The 24,964-nt window shown below is 36.6% G+C and overlaps 1 protein-coding gene across 9 annotated transcripts; it reads right to left on the bottom strand.

The window, feature by feature from the left end:
• Window positions 1–184: 184 nt before the first annotated feature.
• pbrm1l (polybromo 1, like) lies at window positions 185–24,226 on the bottom strand. Of its 9 annotated transcripts, none has more exons than XM_087255411.1 (30): window positions 23,810–24,217; window positions 21,085–21,230; window positions 20,891–20,988; window positions 20,188–20,335; window positions 19,871–20,023; window positions 19,638–19,754; window positions 19,437–19,505; window positions 17,989–18,087; window positions 17,804–17,889; window positions 17,630–17,721; window positions 16,808–17,015; window positions 16,575–16,716; window positions 16,399–16,481; window positions 16,029–16,308; window positions 15,773–15,878; window positions 14,204–14,867; window positions 13,543–13,754; window positions 13,195–13,392; window positions 12,938–13,095; window positions 10,818–11,060; window positions 10,603–10,748; window positions 10,239–10,396; window positions 9,538–9,721; window positions 7,733–7,940; window positions 7,198–7,396; window positions 5,103–5,300; window positions 4,466–4,627; window positions 2,236–2,294; window positions 1,946–2,150; window positions 185–946 (listed from the first exon to the last, which is right to left on the bottom strand). In XM_087255411.1, the coding sequence occupies exons 2-30, from the start codon at window positions 21,217–21,219 to the stop codon at window positions 783–785; spliced, it is 4,974 nt and encodes a 1,657-aa protein (XP_087111537.1). In that variant the 5' UTR covers window positions 21,220–21,230; window positions 23,810–24,217; the 3' UTR covers window positions 185–782.
• Between the last annotated feature and the right edge of the window lie 738 nt (window positions 24,227–24,964).

Raw genomic sequence — 24,964 nt, 5'->3', positions numbered from 1 at the left:
TAATGGTTAACAATAACATTAACGAGCAGTTCTGATATTTAACAACTCATATTTAAAGGTAAACTGTATTTGCTGAGGTAAATTTTGTGGTTAATAAGCGGGCCTTGTGTTACAGTGGTGGCGGGTGGAGGGGCTTGAAACTCAATCCTCTCACAAACATGTTTTGGACACACTTGAAGCGCACTTTATCCATCTGTAATGCGGTTTATTGGTGTAATTGACACAGTTTTGTCTTTTTTTTTAATGCAGCAGTGTTCAATAAGCAACAGTTCACACAATTTTTTTGTATGTACACAGTGTAAAAATAACAAATTGCATTATCATTAAAATAAGTAGGAGCTCATGTAGTTTTACCTCCGTATAAAAAGAAAACATCTTTATAAAATGCTACTGTGTTCTTCAACAACTCATATTAAGCATTTTAGAATAGTCATAGATGTAAAACTTCGTGAAGACTTGTGATGTAGTATTCATAAACTCAACCTTAATTGAGGTAACAGTCCAAATGACAAATATCAAATCCATGTTAGTTATGAATTAAAAAAGTGTGACTTCTTTCCAGGGCTCCATATATATATATCAAAAGAGGTGGGAAAATGTTTATTTTTCTCTTCACACACGCATTTACACACACACAACTGATAGATATAATTATTGCTGAAGCACTTTTGTGACAGTACATTAACACTTGATCACATCTTGAGTCATGATGGGAAAGATTTGGTTGGAGAAAAGTCTTGCATAAATTAGAGTCCTGAGAGTTTAGGGTAAAAGGTAAAGGTTTAAAGGTTGTACGCCTGTCGGATGTTGAGCGTGTCTTTCATCATCAGGTCTCGGAGTCTCCATAAAGCATCGGCCATCGTGGTGTGAGCGCCTTTGCTTTTCAGCCAGTGAGTAGGGAGATGACTCTCCTGTTCCCTACTAAGCCGGCAGTCTTTTCTCTGTGCTGAAGCAAAGATAACCAGAAAGATAATCATCACAAAGTTATGTTATAATAGTATCCATATAAAATAATGACAAATAAAGTCAATAAATGCCCAAAAAACACAATGTTAAAGATGTTAATGGCTGTAATGTCATATGTCAATGGTAGTCTAAGAACTAATGCCCGGTTTACATTGGCTAAGACGCATTTTTGTGGGACAATACTAAACACAGGTGGGCAAAAGAAATGCATTAAGTGATGTTTCATTAACTGAAAAAGCTGCGGTCACACACAGCACTTTTCTCCCCATAAACTTCCATTATACGCATGTGAATGCGTCGAACCGGAAACGCTAGCTTATGCGACACAGTTCACTGCGTAGGAAAGTTCAAGCTTGGTCAACTCTAACCTGCGAAATCGCATCACATGATTGCATGAGACCAATTAAAGATCAAAACATGACCTATCTCGGCAGAAAATTAAAACATCCAATCACTCGCTTTTTTTAATGGCTAATCATCGTTTAATCCCACCCCTTTTCACACGCCATACAACAGAATGTGACTGAGGCATAATTTCGAGAGAAGCATGTGATACGATTGATCACGGCTGATCTCTCATCCATATTCATTAGCAAGCCAATCAAATTATTCCAAACTTACAATAAATATCCCATCTAGCAATCCTGCTTTATCTTTGTTTTTGATGAATCTCCCCGATCCACCCCATCTTCCCTTTCCTCGTTACCAGGGGAGCTCTCGAAAACTACCTGATCTCGTACCCCCTTACGCGTTCATTGACCAGGCAGAAGCCCTAGGATCAATTATCTCCAAGCTCAGGGTTCTCTCCCAGGATAAGCTTGCCAAATCTGCTAATATTATCAAGCAATATCTAAGTGTGAACTCTTGAAAACACCAAGTATGAATAGAAATTTAGAATCAATTAAATGCATCTTCGGTAAATAAAAAACAAAACAAAACAAAAAAAATTAATAACCCTACATATGCAAACTCATTTTACCCTTAAGGCTCTGGTCCCATTTGCTAACTGTGGAGGATTCAGCACTGAGGCCCTCAATGTACTTCAGATACGCCTCTGAATGCAGGAGACGCTGGGGTTTTGGAGGCGGAGCAACAAAAATAGGTGGGGCTGGCTGTTGATGGCCTGGTTGACCTTGACCTGGATATGGGGGTGGAGCTTGCTGTCCGGGTCCATATCCAGCCATCTGAGAAGACAAAAAGTAGTAAAGAGATTACAATTTGCATCTGCATTAGCATAACTTCTGAAAGCTGAATAAATATGATCTTAACCTGCATGCCATACGGGTTTCCGGGACCAGGGCTTCCATTCATTCCTGGGACCATCACACCTGAGAAGGAATGAAAGAAACATATATTTTTAAATATGGAAATGTAGTATGACTAAACAAGTTATAAATAATGCACACTGACAGGATAAATAATGTTTTTTTATAAGATAAAGGCACAATATGTAAGATTATTTCATTTAAATATCCAAAAACCACAAGATCAATGCTTTTGCGGATTTACGTAGCTATATTCATCCCAAATTTTTCAAAGAATGCTCAAATCTAGAGAAATAAGCTATTTTAACTATTGAAAAAACAGTAATTTTGTCATAATGCTAATGACATCACACCCTCAGGGAAACACTAAAGATGCTTTAATATGTCATGCATTACATTAGACGGACCTTAAAATGTATTCAGCATAAAACGATCACAATCGGAAGAACTGAAGTGGACGACTGTGGAATAATAAAATATCTACCTCTTTTCGCTCACTCGTCTCATATCTGCAATTGTTCAGGCTCTTGTTTTGCTTTGTTGAATTTCAGCCTAACTCTGCTTTATACTACCATGATAAGAAGCTGTGAATATGTTTTCTTGTAGGTCTTGTAGAATGTAATGACGACAACAACTCCCATGATTCCACACTCAGCCACAAGGCCATCAAATTACACCTTTGTAAATAAAAAAACACTGACAGCTAATGCCTCATTCCCACTAGCAGCGACTTTGTAGCTGCCTGTCGCTCTGGGTGACGATCTGCTGCAAACGCAGGTCTGTTAAGGTCTACAGCACAGAGAATACAAACAGCCTCTGAGCAACCTGAGAGAGGATCACTTAAGAGTTGCTCTTCATTTGCATAAAGTTAAAGGATTCTCAACTTTTCCCGCTGCTCGACAAGCCCACCTGGTCGACTGTTGCTCGTGTAGACGGTAAAGTCTAGATCGGATACGCGGCCGGCCGGAAGTGCGATATGTACATTAATTATAGTCGCATTTTTATGACACTGTATAACAATAATTTATATTTTTAAAATACTGTGACGGTTTGGTTTAGGGTTGGGGTGGGGGTAGGCTTTAAAAAAAATACAATTTATAGGGGAATTTAATAGATAACAAAAATAAATCGGTACAACTACTGTTTTTACGTTACTGTGACGGTTGGGTTTAGGGTTGGGCGTTGGCATTAATAAAATACAATAAATGGGAAATTTAATAAATAATTCTTGTTAACTTCCGGCCGCAACCATATCTGATTTAGCAACAACCCGCCTAGACGGAGGTCACTGTTCACTTGTCGTTGCGAGCCACATGCCAACAAAGCCATCATTTACACCTTTGTTTGTTGTAAACACGCCCCCTCTAGTGGCAAAAATTACATAGTGTGCCTTTAAATTATCACCAAACAAAAAGCTTGTATTTGTATAAAACCAAGGCCCTGTTTACACCTGATTTTAAAATGCATTTTCATCAGTCTGAATTTTCTGAGATTGTTTAGCTTCAAGAAATTCTTTGGGTATAAAGCATTAAGTCCGTTTGCTTTTATTATGCAAACCTTCATGCGAAGCCATTTAAACAGCCCCTAAACCACTCCTCTCTGCATACTGACTGAACATGCCATCGAGAAGTTTCTAGAAAGCATGCCAAGACAGGGTATGCATACCTAACTGCACTTTAGCAAAACAGATGGACTACGATTTAAATCATACTTGCTAACAACAGCATTTTCATTCACTTGCTTTCCTACTCTCTTCTAAAATGCATAACATGGCTTTGTTTCTTCAGCAGTCTCAATGAGAGCTGCTGTGACAGTGATGTATAGAATCTAAAGCCACTTGTGATCTATTCACCACGAATGCATGTTTATATCAGGTAGAAACACAGCCAGAGACTCAATGGAGTCAGTGAGTAGAAAAGTGGAGATGACAAATCTTGTGAACTAATTAAACTAAGAAAATATGTGTTAGTCATGTTGTGTGAATATTCTCCCTCTATGAACAAGGGATAACTTAAATTAGATCATGCAGAGATACAGATATAGTCTAGGGACAAGGATTTCTACAGTCTTCTGTTTCAAAACCAAAAAAAGTGTCGATGTCTAGGCACTAGTTCACTAGTATTTGGAACAAAGCAATGGCTATGATAAAAAATTAAAAATTTCCCCCCAATTTGGATTGGAGCTGCTCAGAAGATCTTCAGGTGGAGTTCCTGATTAATCAGGGTGCTTCTTACCCGGATGGGGCATACCAGGGTACCCGGCCATGCCTGGTAGAAGGTAGTGCTGGGAAGGCAGCTGGGGCACCCCCATGAGATGAGGTGGAGTGCCACCCATGCCCATCATGCCCTCAGGACCCTGCATAGGCATGTAGGGCGGGCCATAATTTCCCATCATGCCTTGGGTGAGGAGAAGATAGCACAAAAAGATCCATGCATTGATGACATGCAGCAGTCTAAACAAGTCATGCAACTACAAAATAACAGTCATGTCAATGTCTACGAAAGGGTGAGATTAACAAGTGAATATTCAAACATGGTTATTTCAGGCATGTAAACAGGAACTCTAGACATTTATGGGTTAATAAAAAGGTTGTCATGCTCAAAGAAAAATGCAACTTGGAATAAAAAAAAGAGGTAGCAATATTCAAAAACAAACAAACAAACAAAAAAAATCATACACACAAAAGATATTTAGTGAAATGAACTGAACTGACAATAATGGGGTAGACTTTGGTTGGTATGGGGCAGATAGTGACATGATTGAGGTTGATGGGTTGAGGATTGAGATGGATTTAAATGGATGAGAATTGTCGGAGGGTGCCCGGATGCTGCGTCTGTCACTTTCAGCATGGGTCGGGGGATTTGGCGTTACCTGGGACAGGTGGCATGGCCTGGTTAAGCATCCCCATAGCGCTTGGGGGAGGTACCACCCCCATCATTGTGCCGACTGGGGTACCTGCTCTTGGGGAAGCCTGTTGTTGCTGCTGCTGCTGCTGCTGTTGTTGTTGTTGATGCTGCTGCTGAAGGACCCTCTCCCGCTCCTGCTGTTCTACCAGTTTAGCTGCCCGTTCTGTCAAAACATTGGCAAATTAATTACAATCTTCATAAACAATCTTATCAAGAGATAAAGAGCTGGCATATAGATGAATACCATCAGCATAGCATCTTATACTGTGCGTAGCATAGTTAAAAAGGGGAAAGAATACCATAGATCCCAGTAAAATAAACAAATCTACAAATCATGACATTTTATATTTATTTATTTATTTATTTATTTAAAGTCGGCATGAATAAGATCTTGCAGTGAAAGGAAAAGAAAGAATGGTGGAACAGTATTGGACTGCTGTATTTTAATACTGATGTAATCTTATTTGAGGGTGATATTTAATCAATAATGTTGTAACTGTTTCTTTAACAATGTGCAAACACAGTGTCAAGTCACTTAAATTCCCCCAAAAAAGTCCTAAAGCATTCATTGTGTAATGATCACAAATACAAATTTGATTTCATACAGCAGTTTGATGAACAAGAAGTTAATAATACGAATATAAAGAACAACTAGGACAATATAGTTGGAATCACAACAATTTATTTGCCCTGCTGGTGACCAATGATCAGGCATCAGTGTTTTTTTTGCTTTAAAGAGCCTAAACATTTAAAGCAGCAGATGACAAAACTGCAGCGCAGACTTATGTAAACAATAATATTGTATGTGCATGTGCAGGTGTAAAGGTGTTTAAATGTTTATCACAATATTGCCCATTTTATCATATTTCACCCATGATTTTTTTTTTTAAAACAAAGCTCGAGCAGAACATTTGTAGGGGTCACAATACTAAAGCAATCTGTATTTGTGTCAATATTTCACTGATCCACTAATAGAGATATTGTTTGGTTTATAAATTAATCAGCTGTTTTCAACAAACATGCATTAAACTAGCATTAAGATTTTTAGTCTTTAATCATTAAGATGTCATTTTCGTGTCTTATTCAAATATACTTAACAGGCCTAAAGGCTGATTTATAATTCTGCGTCAAGCTCAAGCACAGTCTTCGAGTGGTCGCATAGCCCTCTCAAAAATGTAACTACACGTCGCAACAATGCATACCGCAAGCTCTGTGATTGGTCAGCTGGGTAACTGTGAGTGTGGGAGGTGCTGAGAGCCGCGAACCCAATGGAGCGAGTGCTTACAAGTGTCGAGTCCCATGAAGGAGCTACAGCTTTTGTTTACCTTATGATTAAAGTTATTGCATGACCGCTGGTTCCAACCTCTGAATAAGTGCATTTTACCTAATTGTACGTTAAGGTAGCATTAAAAAACACAGAACACCTGCTAGGAAACTCGATACAGAGGGACATAACCAACTGTCAGCTAGTGTTTCGGGAGTGTTATTGCAGTGTAACGCAAACAGCATGCAAAAGTATAAACTCTACGGCTACGCACAAGGCAGGCACCGTGGGTCATATCGATCACTCGACGCAGAAGTATAAAACAGCCCTAAACCAGTCAAAATTACTACACAACTGTTGAATAATCTTTATTGGGTAAAAAAATCCCCCCAAAATAAATTGTCAGTATTGCACACCCTCATTGTAACAAGTTGTCCCTCGCTTCCATCAGTAAACACTAGCAGTAGGGAAGTCATTTAGATGAAAAACATAAGCACACAGATAAACAAAATATGCATAAAAAATCATATTTATTCCACGGTCAATAAACCATTTTAATTTCAAGATTTCAAATAAATAGATTATTTCTCTTTTTAAAGCTAAATCTCTCACTGTGAACATGAACATTACATCTGAGATTCCAGATACAGCCCTTTTACATTCTGACTGAACTGCATGTGATCTTTGCAGTGCCTTGTTAAAACTATTTAGCTTCGACCATGACTGGCAATTTAATATATTAGTATCCATGGTAACCAGGACTAACACATGCTCTCAGTAAGGACTGAAGATGTACCTTCATATTCCGCCTTCTTAGTAGCTTCCAGATTCCTCCATTCTGTGCCAACCAGACGACTCAGCTCTCCGAAAGAGAAATCAGGGTGACGAGCCTTTATTAGAGACCTCACTTCACTGCTAAACAGGATGTAGCCGCTCATGTTGATCTTACGCTTGGCTCCTTCCTTTTTTGACATACCCTTTATCTTTGGTGTGGACTGAGCAGAGGGGAAACAGAAAAGATGACAACTATTAATAAATATGAATAAAGCTTAGCCAAATCATATTCAAATAAGAGTTTCTTATTCTAAATGTGAAATTACTTAAAGAGAACTGATGAAAAGCACATTATAAATGATTCATGTTTCCAATAGATGGACAAACACCATCTGTCTTGTTTGTAGAGCCCAGAATATTGGCGTTAACTTGCTTATGGCAATGGAGGTAAACACATTTGCAGCATGTGTACATAACAGAAAAAAAATCTAAATTATTTTGCATGTAAAACAGGATAGTGTGAGCAATGGCTGACATCTCTGAAACATATATGGCACCTGTGGTGGTGTGTAAGGCATATCCATGTCACTTGTTGTGGACGCCTGACTGGGTGGCATTGAGGGCGTTGCGGCTGCTTCTTCGTCGTCATCATCTAGGTCATCCATATCATCATCCAGATCCTCCATGTCCGCAAACTTAGCCTCTAGCTCTTCAATCTTCTTATCTAGCAGGGGAGATGGCACCTTCTGAGGTACGATAGGTTTTCTGAAATGAAAATTAATTATATGCATCAGAGTGGGGTTAAACTCAACTAATGATTTCAAAGCTATAAATAAAAAGTGTTTACACATACAGTTGAAGTCGGAACTATTAGCCCTCTGTATATTTTTTCCCCAAGTAAATATTTTCCCCTTGGTAAATACTTGTAAAAGAATTTAAAATAAATAAATAAATAAAAATTAAAAAAATAAAAATCACAGGAGGGCTAATAACTATGTGATTGCAAATTTTGTCACACAAGTACTGAGTGTGACCCACATGATTGTTGTGAATGCACGAGCTATCAGAATTGTTTTTTTTGCATTAAAGCTGCTTTTCCAGCATGAGGTTGAACGGTTCTCTTTGCTTAACAGTTCCATTTGATACAGTTTCTTTTTCTATGGTGGTGCTGATAACGGAGCTATGTGGAATGTGATAGAAATGCGTCAGTTGTTGCCTTGGCAATGTAATTGTATTGTAAACAGCGCATGTATGGATAATGATTAGATCTTTTTGATTTTAAGACTCTTTTTTTTATTATTATTATTATTATTTTTAATTTATTTTATTTTTATTTTTTACCGATATTTCCTTTGCTCAATAGCTAAAACATGAATGAATAAACAGCGCACTGCTGTTAAGCCTACTATGGAGAGTATCCAGACAACAGAGTGGCTACATCAAATGCAAATGAGTCCTACAAGTTCAGCATGGTTGCCTAAATGTGCCTAGAATTTTGTGCCAAGAAATGTTTGTAATGGCGGTGCGGTGGCGCAGTGGGTAGCGATGTCACCTCACAGCAAGAAATTTGTTGGTTCGAGCCTCGGCTGGGTCAGTTGGCAATTCTGTGTGGAGTTTGCATGTTCTTCCTGTGTTTGCCTGGGTTTTCTCCGGGTGCTCCAGTTTCCCCCAGAAGTCCAAAGACATACGGTAGAGGTGAATTGGGAAAGCTAAATGGTCCATAGTGTACATGTGTAAATGAGTGTATAGGTGTTAAATGATGGGTTTCAGCTGGAGGGACATTTTACTGCGTAAAACATATGCTGGATAAGATGACGGTTCATTCCGATGTGTCGACCCCTGATTAATAAAGGGACTAAGCCGAAAAGAAAATGAATGAATGAATGGTTTGTGATCATGCTAAACAAGGTTCAAGGTTTCTGACTGTACTAAAACATTTAGCACAATAGTGGAAAAGCATCTTTAGTTTGCCCCATTGTGTCCACACTGGTTTTACCGTTTTTACCAAAGAGCAAAATGAGGGGATTAAAATATATTCTAAACTTTAATTTAAACAAGAAACAACATTTTGTAGCTCCTTTCATTCGGAAAGAAAATCAATGTAATCCCTGGACAAGGATGATTTTTTTCTAATGTGGATGTTTAAAGTGGATTGTTCTGGAATATCATCAAACAAAGTATACTTTAAAATGCTGTGCATTTGACTGTGCAAGGATGTTTCCAAAAGTATTTACTGAACATCAGTTTAGCACAATAGCAGTTTTACAACAAGATAAAGTAACAAGACATACTAAAGAACTTCCTTGCGCTGGAAAAATACTTGAATACTTCCCACTGCAAAAAATGTAGGAAATAAATGCACCTGAAATAGAAGATCTCATCATCAACCACTTTGGCTGAGAGGGAGAAACGTTTAAGGGCTTTAAACTTCTTCATCTGCTTTTCGCTCTCAATATAGCGACTTTCAAACAGAAGCACATCTTCCTCTGGACACTCAGTTGGCCTGCAGGAAAGGAAGTCCTTAAAGGAAGACACCACACATTTCCCTGAGGAAAAAAGGAGAGAAGGTTTAAAACTAGCTCTGTAGGAAGATTTCAAACAGTCTTGAGGGTAAGAAACTAAAAAATGAAAAAGCTGAACTAAAATGGAAATGTTCAAAAACTTAATCGGCTGCATATATCCCATTTGTGGCTAAGCACAGTAATACGTTTTAACATGATATTTGCTAGCGGATATACTGTAATTTATTTCACTTGACTGCTTTTTTGTTCTCACCAAGCGATCCCGAACTGCTTTAATTATCCGTTCAGGATACTGAGGTGGCTTGTCTCACACCATAAAAATCACTGGAGACTTTTACAAGAAGCAGGGCTTAATTGTATTTCCAGTGTCTTTGTGTTCATTAGCATGCCGAGAGACTCATTTTACAGAAGCACCAGAATGCGATAAGAATGGTTGGCACAATTTCATTATCACAGCTTGAACACCCACAGTTTGACGAGTTTTGAGTCATGGATGGACAGCAGACTGATACAGAATGTCTTAAAATGAATAACAGCATACTCAAAACACAGGTCATAGGACAGTTCTCTTCCAGGCTGCTGAGGAAAACTTCACGTTTGTAGAACATCTTTGTCGGCTCGTGTTCGGTTTCTTCAGGGTGGATGAAGATGGGTCCAAAGAAAAATGCAGCTCCATCCCGCAGCCACATCTTCTCAATCCTTTCCATATTAATTCAAAAATAGATTTGATTGTAATACAATAATGTGCACCTTTTGAAGCAATAATTATTGTGAAAAACGCAACAAGCATAAACTTTAATTGAATTAACCATTAACAACTCAAAATATTTATGTAAACATATTGCTAGTAATTTTTTACTTCTAAGATGAGGTATTTGGATAATACAAAGTATAAATTTGTCTACCTGCCAACTCGTGGTCGCACCAGCCCATGGGAGCGTATGTAAACACAGTCGCCCAACTTGAGCCACATATCATTATAGCGGAGCTGTTCATAATACTGGCAACCCAGCTCCCCGTTGGGAACTTCAACTGGAACGTCTTCTCGCTCCTGTGTTGAATATTTGCAGGATTAAACTCAAGAAAACCAAAATAAAAAAAAAAAAGATTTTCTTTGTACCTTCTCAATGAATCCACCACTCTCTCCATCAGGAAGGTCAGCTGCTTTGTCTTTCGCACCGACAAACATGGAGGCGACACGAACTACAGGTAAAGGAACCTCTCTGGGGAGCAGTTTGACAGAGTTGGGTGGCATGGACCATATTTTGATCTTCTTGAAGGCTTTGGTCCTAACAGTGTATCGGGATTCGCAGACATACACGTCTTCGGGTTTAAAGCCTTCTGGTTGCAACTTAAAATAATCCTAAAAAACAAATCCACATTCACCATACTTTAAGAGCTTGTTAGAAAAAGGTAAAATTTAAGCTGGTTGTTCACACACAAACAAAAAAATCTAAATAAATTACCTCATTTATTCGCCCTCATGTATTTTAAACCTATATTAGAGTCTTTTGTTGAACACAACAGAAAATATTTTGAAGAATGGTGGTTGACGGGATCTATTGACTTTCATAGTAGGAAAAATAAAGGCTAATAGCATTTTCCAAAATTTGAGCAATTCCAGCATTATGGATGTGACATTTGCAGTAAAAATCTAAACATAAATTGACAGAGAAAGTTTATGTTAACATGAAACATGTTTAAAACTTGTTTATTTTTTCCAAAAACTACTAACCACAGAGTTATGGGGCCAGAAAATACCAATCTGTAATTTTTTTTTTATTTTAAACGATAAAAATAAACATGCGTTATGGATGTGACCAAAAATGTTAGCAAGTTTACATTTTACAACATATATTGTAGAAATTCTGTAAATGAAACTACACTACCCCAAAGAAACAATGCTAATCAAGAGGATGAGAGTTGGCTCACTATAGAACAAAAATTATTGATTTTATTTTACTTTACATTTTTGCAATAATGAGAGAATAGGGTTGTCAAAATTAATTGTTTCTTCTGTGCACCGCGATGCAGACGCGAACAATTTGGTGTCGGTTTAGTAATTGATCCTAACCGGTTATTGCGTACTGAAGTCATTTATCTCATAAGTGCTATGTCGCCGTAGAATATCATGGTGAGGGATTCGAGCACAAGTAATTAAAATTCAGCAGAAGCCCCTATTTCACTGCTGTGGAGAAAGTTAAAGTAATCTATTTCTCTCTCACTGGGGCCAGTTTGACCTGCTGGCGTGACGCTTCCTCTCCTTTCGGCTGTTACATTGATTGTGGTTCCAGACTCAAGTGTATCTGCAGAGCGGGTTTTCTCCTCTGCGCCTACCATGGATCAGCTGTGATCACCGCAGCAGTTTATCAGTGCCACTCAGTGAACATCTCAAGAGCATTAGAGCCCTTTCTGTTGAGCACGTCACCAATCATAATCATGTAAGAACTCACTCGACAACGCTCAAAAAGCAAGCGAGATAATATTTATGTTTGTTTATTTGCTTTAAATGCTCATGTTGTTCTGTGCTTGTACTTGAATTTTGTTTGATGTTGAATTTTTTTTATTAAGTAGGTAAAACTGAAGGTACAGTTCATAAATCTGACTCTTTGCATCAAAAGACAAGATTGTATTACAAATACACAGAAAATGTATTTAAAAATGATACATTTTAATTCAATAATTCTTGTGCTGTAAAGTAAAATATCAAATTGTGTATGGAAAGCACCGTCAATGCACCGAGATTTCAAATTGAACCGAATCGATGGCATTAATGATAATCATAACCGAACTGTGAGACCAGTCAATATTCACACCTCTATGCGAGAAAAAGCTTCGTTATGGATGGGATGTCTCTCCATTACGGATGTGACAGATGTGAAATTGGCACTCGTGTGATTTTGGTAAATCACATATTATCATTTGAAAACATTAATAACAACAATCCTGTAAAATACAAGCCTACACAAAAAAAAAAAAAAAAAAACTTGGAAAGGGTTTTAGGAAGAAAAAAAATGATGGCAAGCTTGACATTTGCATGGAACTGATTATATCTTCTTTTGTGTTCAACAGAAGAAACTCAAATAGGTCTTGAAGAAGGGAAGGTTGAGTAAATGATTTGAATTATCAGAAAATGATCATGTTTTGGTGAACTATCCATTAAAAAATCTATTTGATTTATGAATAAATCTTTGATGAATCATCAGAAGTATTTGATTAATTCGAAACATTTAAACTTACCTTTACAAACAACACAAAGCACTTGCCCAGGATCTTGCTGAAAGGCACGCGGTTGTTGTAGTCACTTTTAAAAATCTCCTTCTCCAGGAACTTGCGTGTTGCCAGATGAAAGGTTTCCTCTGGACGATAAAACCAACATCCATACATCCACTGCTGACCTGCAGAAAACATATCAATTTTATTAAAAAACAAAAAAGTATAACTGATGACCACAAATTAAACTCAAACAAGCAACTCTGATAAGTGAGAATGCACACCAGATTCATCTTTCCAGAGCTTCTCAATGCAGACAACGTGGGGTTGTAAATTTGCTTCTGCGGGCTGAACATATACGTAGTCTCCTATGCTGTAGGTGTTGTTTTCAAAACTGCAGTCCTGACTATAAGAGCTTTGAGAACCTGATGGCCACTGGCCACCTTCCGCAGGACCCTCTGCTTTGTCCCCTTCTGGAAGAGCTATTGATCATAAAAGCAAACGTATACAATTTCAATATAAAAAAACATTTTAGAAGCAAGAAGCAAAAGTATCTTAGGGTGTATTTCCATAACTTTAAACATACTAGAAGCAATAGTGAAGAAATGTCTTAAACATCAAAAGCATAAAACCTTTTTTATCCTCCTCCCGTTTCAGTTGGTCTTCCTCAATTTCCTGGGGCAGTTTCTCTCGCTTTTCTTGATCTATGTCTGAATGCAGATGTTTGGATGTGTAGCTCAGTGCTGGGGTCAGCAGGATTTCACCATTTTTGCACAGCTCATCACGGATCTTCACAAAGAAATGCTGCAGCTCCACAGAATCCTCAAAGATCTCAGAATCAGTCCTGAAAACACGAAAGAAGTTTAGAAACAAAGGGAGATCGACTATCATAAATCTAACATCACACTCTGAATAGACCATAAAGAATATAAGATTTTTCTCATCTTAGTTATGTTCTAACCTTTATATCCTTTTTTTTTTATACAGAGTATTATTTTACAGAATACACAAGCAACTGTTTTCCAAATAAAATGAATGAAAAAAAGCACCAGAAACATCTCATAAAATGTCTATTATAAAATGTGCCAATATTTTAAATAAAAAAATTACTTTAAGTTAGTAATTGAATGGCTTAAAATTTTGGCTTGTAATTAAAATGTATACTTTTATTATTAAACAGAAAAAAGGGCAAAAAATCATACAACGGGGGAGCTCAAACGGATGAATAAATCAGAAATGGTGTTTAAATAATGATGACAAGAATAGCTGATTTTCACACTCTTCTCTGCTTACCTGTTGAGACGTCTAGCTTTCTCCAGCACCTCGAACACATGCTCCTGGAAGACATCCAGTCTCCGGTAGCGGCCACTATCCACATTATTGCGAATGATCTCTAAAGTAAGGGGTGGATCATCTGGGTTAGCTGGGTCGATTGCAGGCACCTCCGCCAAGGAGTCACTATAGCATCGGCCTTCGTCATCCTGGTGCCCCATCATTGACACAAAGAGGTTTCGGATGAGCTCACGCACAAGAGAGGCAACCGACAAACCCCCCAGACCACCTTCATCTCCATTCTCCTCTTCCTCAATCCGTCTACGAGCTTCCAGAAATGCTCGATGGAGCAACAGAGCATCACGATATATTAAAGACTCTGGCTCATTGTATGTACAAGCATTGTTGAACATGAGGATGAAGTCTTCTGCCAGTGAATCAACATCCTGGTAGCGTCCCTGCACCATGTAGCTGCGTATTCGCTCCATGTCGATTGGACGCTTAATAGCAGCGTAATAGTCAGGCAGTTCAGAACGGGATGGCAGCCGCAGGAAAACGGTGCTGAGACGACGGCCACGATTGTCTGTGAAGTTGCGAACAGCTTCGTAGAGCTCGCTGAGCTTCTGCTGGAGTGGTGTAGTTTGGATGCGAGCCTTTTTAGGGGAGACTGCAACTCCACTACGGCCTAGAAGAAGAGGCATTTAGTGTTTACTTAATACAGGGTATATACAGGAACCAGAGAGTGAAATTTCATACCTTTATAATGACTCCATACATTTCAAGACCTCATAACCTCTTTTTGTTTCAACAAAACATTAGTGACTATACTAAATACCGATTTTAAAAAACTAATCCAAAACTAAAACATTATCAAATACTAAATAAAAATACAGGTGGCATGTGGCTCAGTGGTTAGGACTGTCGCCTCACAACAAGAAGGTCGCTGGTTCGAGTTTGCATGTTCTCTCTATGTTCACGTGGGTTTCCTCCAGCTACTCTGGTTACCCCTACAGTCCAAAGACATGCGCTAGAGGTGAATTAGGTAAACAGAATTGGCCGTATGTGTACGAGTGTGAATTTGAGTGTGTATGGGTGTTTCCCAGGACTAGGTTGCAGCTGGAAGGGGATCCGCTGAGTAAAACATATACCAAAGTTGTTGGCAGTTCATTCCACTCTGGTGACCCCTGACAAAAAGAGACTGAAGCTGAAGGAAAATGAATGAATGAATAAATAAAAATGCTAATCCAGCATGTGGCTCCTATAGAACTGCAGAAATAACACTGTTGCCTTGTTTACTGCAGCAAACAATGCAGCATGATGTCAAATCTAGCAGGATTTTATCAATTTCATAAACTACACAGCATCTCAATATTCACAGATTAAATTCAGCAAAAAAAAAAAAAACTTGTAAAATAGCATTTAAGACTTTTTAATACTTTAAAAGGACTTTAAATTTATTTACACTAATTTATCAACTTTTAATACTTGTTAAGTCCACACAGACCCCCTGTAATAATAAAAGTTACTTTCAAAATAAGCATCTCAATTAGTATGTCTGAATTCAAGTATGCAGATGTAATAAATACTTACGAAGCTTGAGTTTGGGAGAGCCAACGTCATCTTCCTCTGGAGCAGGGCCAAGCTCCTTCTGTTTATCCTTAACCATCTTCTCCAAGACATTTGCATCATTATAAACCTAAGGGTTCATCAAAACGTGAATTTCATGGACTTTCTGGATTAAGGCAAAATCGCTGTTTACATGGTAGACTCTTAATTAGAGTATTGTCTTAATCATATTAAAATCTAATCGAAATCTTGGTGTCCATGTAAACATAATGATGCTCACCTGAGATCCCTCCTCATTATAGTGGCGGGCATTGCGAAACATAAGCTTCATGTCCTCCATAAGTGCATCCTCGTTGTTATAACGCTCAGTGCGGATGTTGTTCTCAATGGTACGCATGTCCATTGGATCTTGAATAATTTTGTAGTAATCTGGGTAGTCCTTCTTTAAAGGCTTCACCATGAAGAGGTCACAAAGTCGCCGTCCAGAGCTTGGCTCACGGGCATCGGTCAGCACAGCATACAGCATCTTCATTCGATTTTTCTTGGCGCTCTTCTTGTGGCTGTAACAAACAGATCATGAAACCAATGCAAGACAATCAAAGATGATTCAATTATTTATTTATAATGCAAGATTCATTTCAGTCAATCACCTTTTCTTTTTACTACTTCCCACATCAGAATTAGCAGTAGAGACATCTCCTTCATCATCATCTCGAAACTCTCTTTTCTTTTGCTGAAAAAAAAAATAAATAACATAAAGATATAACCCATCCTTTTATCATTAATGTGTTAGCTCTTCAAAAGCTTGTTAACAAAACAGACTCACCTGCATTATGAGCTGTAGTCTCTGTGCACGTTTGTATATGGTGGAGTTAGGCATGTTGTAGCGTCTGGCGTTCTCAAACATGACAGAGAGATCAGCCTCAATCTGCTCGACTGCTTCATAATCGCCATTCTTCATTTTTTCCCTATAAAGAACGTATGAACACAATTTGTAAATATTGACTTTAACGTTAAAGACTTTAATCAAAGGCTTCTTAATTTGTTCCACATGCAAACCTGATTTGCTGCAGAGAGATGGGGTTTTTGATCTGATGGTAGTAATCTGGGTATTCCCTTTTCGAGGGCAGTTGGAGGAAGGGCTCAGAGAGGAGCAGGCCTTGAACACTTCTTGCTCCTCGCACTGCCTGATACAAAAGAAGGATGGGATCACCTGCACTGAGACCACAATCGGCCTCGGTTTCTCCAGTGTCATAACGCACAGTCCCTGAGAGAGAGAACAAGAGTCAAAGGTATTGAATTTTCAGATATATATTCTACTGTAGACCTTGCCAATGCATTTAGGTCATAAATCCGAGCTTACAGTCTGTGATTCTGGCCACAATATTGTCATTCCTATAATCCTATGCTAAGATTTGTGGTCTTTAATCACTGATTTAAAGTTTGCCGAAAGCTAATTATTGGCCAATTAATTGTTATTAAATTTTCCTTCAGATATAATGATAGCAGTGTCAGAAGTTTTGAGAGCCTTGAGTCAGATTTTTGCAGGAAAATGTTAAATAGTGGCTTTTTTGTTTTATTATGTCTGAATAAATAGATTTTATGTGCAAAATTAAAACTTTGGCTTATTCGATTACAGCTAGGTACCTTTTCAGAAAGTGGGCTACTCCTTAGTCTTCTTACTTGTACAAGTTTGGCAAGTCTTAATTGATGTACTGTCTGACATTATGACAACTTAGATCCTACAGCGTGATATGTCGACCATGTTCATACAGTATGATGAGCTACAATCCTATACGATAATTAAAATTCATAGTATAAGTCCAGCTTAGTTAGCGCTCTCATCCGCTCTCAAATTGACTGCCAACGTTTAACATGTACCTGTGAGAATGGAGTCTTCATCACTTTCAGATCCAGCCTGAAGAGCCATGGTGATGGCAGACAGACGATCACCCTGAGCAGACCTCCGGTTTCTAGCAAAACACATACAAAAAGCATGTTACAAACATAAATATGCATCTTCAAAGCAATCACTTTAAAGAAAAGAAAAATTACCTAATGCGGAGGCTGGATTTAGTGGGTTCAGCCTGCTCGATCTCGATCTTCCTCTGGGCGAACACTTTCTTAATTGTGTTAGCATCCTTTAGAAAGATAAAAAGGAGTTTGTTGCGCAGGATTAGATCTATATATAATGGAAGCATATTGGCATAAAGTACATAACGTTAATATAGTTCCCTAACCTTGAAAACTTGAGATCCTGGCTCATTGTAGGTTTTGGCATTTTTTACCAAAAGATCAATGTCCTTGGCCATGGCACTGATGGATTTATAATGTCCCCCCTACAACAGAAGAACATATTAATACTCTAAAAATCAATATTATATGAATATTATTTGGCAAAGCAGACATATGCTGTTCAGTGCTTCCCACAGGTTTGAAATATACTTGCGGTGATAGCTGGATTGAAATGCACCTTTTACTCACAGCACATAAGTGATCAACTATGTGACAAAAAATAACACGATTTTTTTGCAATATTTTTTATTCATTATGACCCTGTTATACACCTTTTCTTTTCAATGGGATAAAGTTAATAAAAAGGCTGTTGAAATAAAAGAAATACACTATTTCTCTTTTATGCTATTTAGGAGCCATGTGCACCCACTGACAGGTGAAGGCCGCTCTCTTCCTCTCTATAAATAAAGTTGCTTTATTGGTAAGACATTTAGTACAGTATTGCCAAAGAATTTAGATATGTATAAAGTATGCAATACATTACCATCATTTATATTAATAAAATATACAGCAAATGAGAAATAAATAACAGAAAAAAAGGAATAAAAATAAGAAATTATAGCTAAAAATTATAATAATTACTAGAATAAAATGAGTAGATTATTTAAACAAGGCAAATTAGTTGATTAGCCATTTCTAATGGTGCACTAATATTTTGCGGCCATAATATTTTGTTCTCTCCAAGTGTATAGTAAAATTTATTTGAGTCCTTTATTAAATGATTCATCTTTTAATATGTTTCACTTGCGACAGTACGAGCACAGTCAGCTGTGAAAAGGTAATGCAAAAACGCATACAAACAACAGCAACTTTAGAAAGCAAAAGTAAAACCCAAATCTCTGACATTTTAGAAGATTCAGAAACTACTGTCTGATGCATTTTGGTGCAAAAGGCCCATCTCTGTGGGTCTACACGTGAAATTGTCTGTGTGAGTGTTGATGACTAGCAGTAGGAAACGTGCAGAGCAAAAGAAGATTCCACTGGTTAATCAATCGCGAATGTTTGGCTTTCTTTTCATTACCCATGCATAAATTACTAGAAGAATAGTGTAGAAAACAACAAAACTATATCTGGTACAAATACTGTGCATTTACAATTATTGCAATTACCTAAAATTACATCAAAACAAATAAGAAGATAACTGAAATCGCCTAACACCATTTGCAAATATTCTGACCCATGAAAAAAGGAGAATAAATAAAGATGCTAACATGTTATAATACTTCTCAACCAAATTTTCATGAGATGATAAGTGTTATTATTTACTGCATATCAATATGTACAATTGAAGATATTTTACATAAACAGCCTCTGAAATTTTACAACATAACATCTCCAAACACACATTACAGCAAGTTTATATTGCTACATTAAGCTACTGTGTTTTCAATACCTGGATCTTCTGAGCCACAGCGCGTAGGTCTATTGGCTCTTTTATGACAGCATAGTAGTCTGGATAATGCTGAAACAAACAAAAGAAAAATTAATCAATGAAAATAAACAACATTTATCACTAAAAATCCAACCTAAACTAGGTTTTATTAAAGTAACAAATTAGTCTGACTTGAATCAAGTGCACACGCTTGGGTCTTACCAGTTTGGAAGGAAGTTTTTGGAAGAGCTCACTAACAAGCCTCCCTGAGGAATCAGTGCAGGATGCGATGGCCTCCAAGAGCTGCTCCAGTATGGCTTTTAAATAGCTTGGTGGTCTCTGTTAATTACAAATGTACACAGGGAAAAATATCATATCAGTCTGGATGTCTATGGACTGAAATCTTAAAAAAAAAAAATACTGAAGGTCTACATCTGTCAGTGCATTTTCTTTACCTCCTCCTCCATAGAAGCGTTTGTGTTCTCCGCATCTTCACTTTCCTCATCATCCTCAGCCTCTTCTCCATCCCCACCCTGCAGCAGTTCATTCTTGGCAGATAGGAAGACGTTCAAAAGCTTAGATGCCGCTCTGTGCTCTGCACTGTCAGCCTGTTGTTAGAGAACATAAGAGGAATATTAGTGTTTCTGAATTGTTTTGATGTTGAGCAACTTTGCATGTGCATTCGTAGCATAAAATAAAAGACAGACTCAGCTTATTCATGTGGCAGAAACATCAATAATTAATGGACTTAAATGTTTACGTGCAAACTTACCTGATAGTAAGCTTTGGTGTTATTAATTAGCAGATGAAAGTCAGCTGAAAACTGTTCCACATCCTGGTATTCCTCTGCCCTGAGCTTCTGCTGTATTTTCATCATGTCTATGGGCTGGCTCACTATTTCATAATAATCAGGCTGATTTCTAAAACAAGAAAATGATGAGGAGAGATTGAGACAGATAAGTGTCTATTGCATTCACTCAGCTCAGGGTTTGTTTCATCACATTGTAAAATTTATCTTAAAACGAATCAAACAATCAATTACAATTGAGCCTTTTTTGAATTATTTATTTATTAAAAAAATATATTTTAGTCATATTGCTGCACATTTTTAATGACTTAATTTCTATTAACTATTAAATTGTCATGTATTAACTGTTGGTCCCATTTACACTAAGCAGAATAACAAATGTTGAGGCAGTGTGTGTATTGAACTGAACTCATGGTTTCATAATCACATAGAAAAATTTATCTTGAAATAAACAAACAAACAAAAAAAAACACTTATTTTTTCTTTTTTTTTTCTTTACTTGTTCATAATATCCAATCTATGCACAATTGTAATTATAAATGCAGGCTTTAGCAGGATGTAAAACATTTAGAGTTTTTCCTCTTTTAACCACCTTCAAATAACCAAACAGTGAAACAAACCACTATCATCATTCAGTGTACACTAAAGATAAGGAATACACTCATACCTCCTCTTTGGTGCACGAACGAAGAGCTCACAGATCTGTCTGCCTTGATCATCTTTATAATCTCTAACAGTGTTGTACAATTCATGGCACACAGCAATCTAAAGGCAGGATACAGTTAAGGTAAACAAACTGCCAAAACCAGTAATGGGTGCTTAGTAAAATATTAATTAACATACTAAACCCCATGTACTCACTTGATCAACAGAAGGAGCATTGGAGGCTCTCCTCCTCTTCCATCCACTGACTGGCGTGGATGAGCTGGCATCGTCAAAGTCTCCTCCGCTGGCACTGCTGGAGGGAGAGGTGGCTCGTCTTCTCTTGGAGCCCATTGAGACAGTACCTGTTCCAATAATCCAAAAACATATCCTTTCAGATGCAGGATTTTCACAACTTGTGACTAATGAATCCTACAGCTATGCAAAATATTAAGAAATCACTTGAAAGTTTTATTGATTTGCAATTTAGTTGTGTTTGTGTAAACTGCATTATTTTCATTCTTAAATTAAATTTAATCCAAATTTAAAATAAAAACTGGTCATATACAGCAGGGGTTCTTAACCTTTTTCACTTCGGGGCGCAATTCTTTCTCTGAGCAATTTTTGAAGGCCTACCTGTCTGACATTTTCTCTAAAATATTAGTATGAAATGTTCATTTAAACTTTTAATTATTAACATATAAATATACATTTGTATCCATATATAATACATTTGTTGTGCCTTATACTATTTATTATATATAAATATATATATAAATATATATAAATATATATATATATATATATATATATATATATATATATATATATATATATATATATATATATATATATATAGAGAGAGAGAGAGAGATAATTTTTTTTTTAAACATGCACAAATTCAAAGAGAACCACAGGTCAACAGGGAGATTGCAAAAAACCAGCTTCTACTTTAAACTGGACTGACTATCCACTATTAAATATCCACTATTCAAAAATATACAGACAAATGACAAATATACAGAAACGCGGCGATCTGATGGAGATTGAGTTTGCAGCTGGATATTATTGGGAACTCGCTGACAGAAACAGTGAACACCTCTGCCATAGCGCGTGTGAAGCTCATTTGCAAGTTTATTTTACATTCTATGGCAGAAAAACAATACAGCTTCGCTAAATTGTCTTGTACGGGTGAGTGTTCGTTATAAAACACTGACAGGACATTAATTTGGACAACTATGCGGATATGTTAAATAGTTCAACTAAAAATCTCGTGGCCCACAAGCAGCCCACCAGTTGAGAATCCCTGATATAGAGCATATTTTGCATATAAAACTAAAAGGTGTAATATATATACATACATATATATATATATATATATATATATATATATATATATATATATATATATATATATATATGTAATATATAATAGACATTAATAGACAACAAAATACCAATGTTTAACTATCAGAAGAGCTAAGTTATCAATATTTGCTGGAATAACCCTGAATTTCAATTCACAACAAATAAAAGCATTTGTATTTCTGTCCAAGGGTCATTTTGGACAATTTGGCCTAAATGCCAATGTTTTTATTTTACATGTGAAAGAAACATTATCAGATCTTCGTAGATTAAAAGAAATATCAACATTTATTTTAACTCCTACCTACTAAACCCTATACTAAACTCATACCCTTAATATTAACATATTCATTTTCCATAACTGTATCTAAAGTAATTTACTGGGGTAAAGTTTGTTTTATGCTCACACAATCAGACTTTTTCCTTATTATGACATTTTCAGAAAAAGTATTATTTGCTAACTCTAAATAGAAAGATTGTAGTAGCAGCCAAAGACTATCAATGTATAACATTGTTCACAGTCAATTGAATAGTGGTAATACAGTGTTGAACTCATACTTGCAAGCTATTTGAATATTCAATAGTAGCATGGTAAACAATTTACTTACCATGTCTCAAGTTGTCCCATAATGAATGTGTGAATATAAAACTAACTAGACCTGCACAATATATTGTTTCAGCATCGATATCGCAATGTAATCATTCATAATAGTCAAATCGCAGGATATGCAATGTTGAGTTTGTATTATAATTTATCATTTGCAAGCATTTTTGATGTCTGCGATTGTATAATGATTTAAAAAATATTCAGGTATAAAAATTGTACCATTTGTGACCTTAACTATGGATTAATTTTATTGAATTATTTGTATCATTAAGTTATTGTACTTGAGTTCTATTAGACTTGGGAAACGATAAAACATTTTATTTAAATTGTATATTTTTCTTGATTGTATTTATAGATTTTTATGTGTGAAAATACACACAATACATGCAAAAACAGAAATGCACTGCAAAGAGCAGCCCAAAAAGTCTAAAGATTGTTTACAGATTTTTTAGAGATGCACTCCCACTGCAGAACCATCCCAATTAATTTAACACTATAAATTATTTCTAAATATAGATATTAAGTCATATGGTAAAAATATAAATTGTATTTATATCTCTATATATCGCATTGTTAGATTTTTCTAAATCATGCAGCTCTAAAACCAACTTTACCTGAATTAAGTGAGTGACCATTTGTATGTTGTCAAATATCAATCTTTAACATGTATAAATATGTATAATAAACAAACTTCTTCATATATACTGTAAATGTCAATCTGAAAGCACCAGCTGTATCATTAAACTGCTCATGAAGTATTAGTTTTACGGTAGAACATCAATATTACAGATTTGTATCACACATTATTTCACTATATTCCAAAACAACATGTTTGCTTTTGTTAACTTTGCACATAAACATATGTACATTTGTCCGTACGTACTGAATGTCTAAGTTACCAGTCAAATATATTACAGTTGAGCACTAAACTGAGGACAAAGAAAAGTTTAGACATTAATTCATCAACCGTACATGAATTCTTCCACACCAGCTTCAACGTTTGAATATCCACCAGAAGCTTTCATATGCTTTCTGCATCTACATTGTTATTATGAATTGCATACTTAGCAGCGTGCTAATCTTCCGGTAAACAATCCCTAAACGACAGCAGCCAATCGACGCTCCGTTTTTCAGTCAAACAAAAGAGCGCTCTTGCGGCGTGCTCTAGTGCACACTCACCTCACTGGAAAACGCTCTTCGGTTTCTTAGAATATTATTGTCTGGATAAATACACATATGTGGGAACAAAATGTTTCAGAAACAACGGAACTTACCCGTATTATCGCGACGATATTGGCGCAGTTAGGAATAATCCTTCTGTAACAACAGAGCAGCAACTGATAGCCAGCAGTTAGCGTCGATGGCTAGCAAAGTCCCACCTCCTCAGTCACAAACCGGAAGTTGTCTTTAAAAGCTCCTCCTTACTTCCGAAAAATTCTCCTTAAAAACAAGCGACTGTTGTGTTTTTGTTGTGCCGATTCCAGAATTACTGCAAATTTAAAATAACCAAGGAGGTAATGGACGACATAATATCACAGACTGAATAGCAAAGATATTGAGCTTAAGGTAAAATTAATATTAGGACCTAACAGACATATAATAAATAACAATAATTAAAACCACACAAAATATACTTTAGGCTACTACACTACACTATACTATACTACACTGTAAAACCCAAAAGGTTAAGGTAACTCAAACCATTTGAGGAAACCGAATGCAACAATCCTAATGAGTACTGTGAACTTAATCCATTTGAGTAAATGAAGCAATTTGAGCACAGTAAAACCAAATAAATGAAGAGAACTTAAACTACTAGTACTGTAAAAGCCACTAAGTTAAAGCAACTCAGACTGTTTAAGGAAACTGATTGCTACAAAACATTTGAGTTAAAAAAACAATTGATATGAGTACTGTGAACTTACTCTATTTTAGTTGAAGTATTGAGGTTTTTAATTAACTCATTACCTTCAACACTGAGTTCAAAACTCTTTTCAAATGAGTAGAATTAACTGTCAGTAAATTTTGAGTTAACTACACTCATTTCATTTGATAAAGTTGACTGTTGGGTTTTACAGTGTATACTATACTATACTTTACTATACTATTATACTTTAGCAGAGGTGT

Source organism: Danio rerio, chromosome 6 (assembly GCF_052040795.2).
Source record: "Danio rerio strain M-AB ecotype USA chromosome 6, GRCz13ab, whole genome shotgun sequence".
NCBI classification, from domain to species: Eukaryota; Metazoa; Chordata; class Actinopteri; order Cypriniformes; family Danionidae; genus Danio; species Danio rerio.
This window is presented reverse-complemented; position numbering and strand designations above follow the sequence as displayed.

Coding starts and splice junctions, on each gene's coding strand:
- pbrm1l (XM_087255411.1), bottom strand. CDS start 21,219: ATGGGCTCCAAGAGAAGACGAGCCACCTCTCCCTCCAGCAGTGCCAGC. Junction 16,482..16,574: donor GACTACAGCTCATAATGCAG/GTGAGTCTGTTT, acceptor TTTTTTTTTCAG/CAAAAGAAAAGAGAGTTTCG. Junction 2,151..2,235: donor GAAACCCGTATGGCATGCAG/GTTAAGATCATA, acceptor TTGTCTTCTCAG/ATGGCTGGATATGGACCCGG.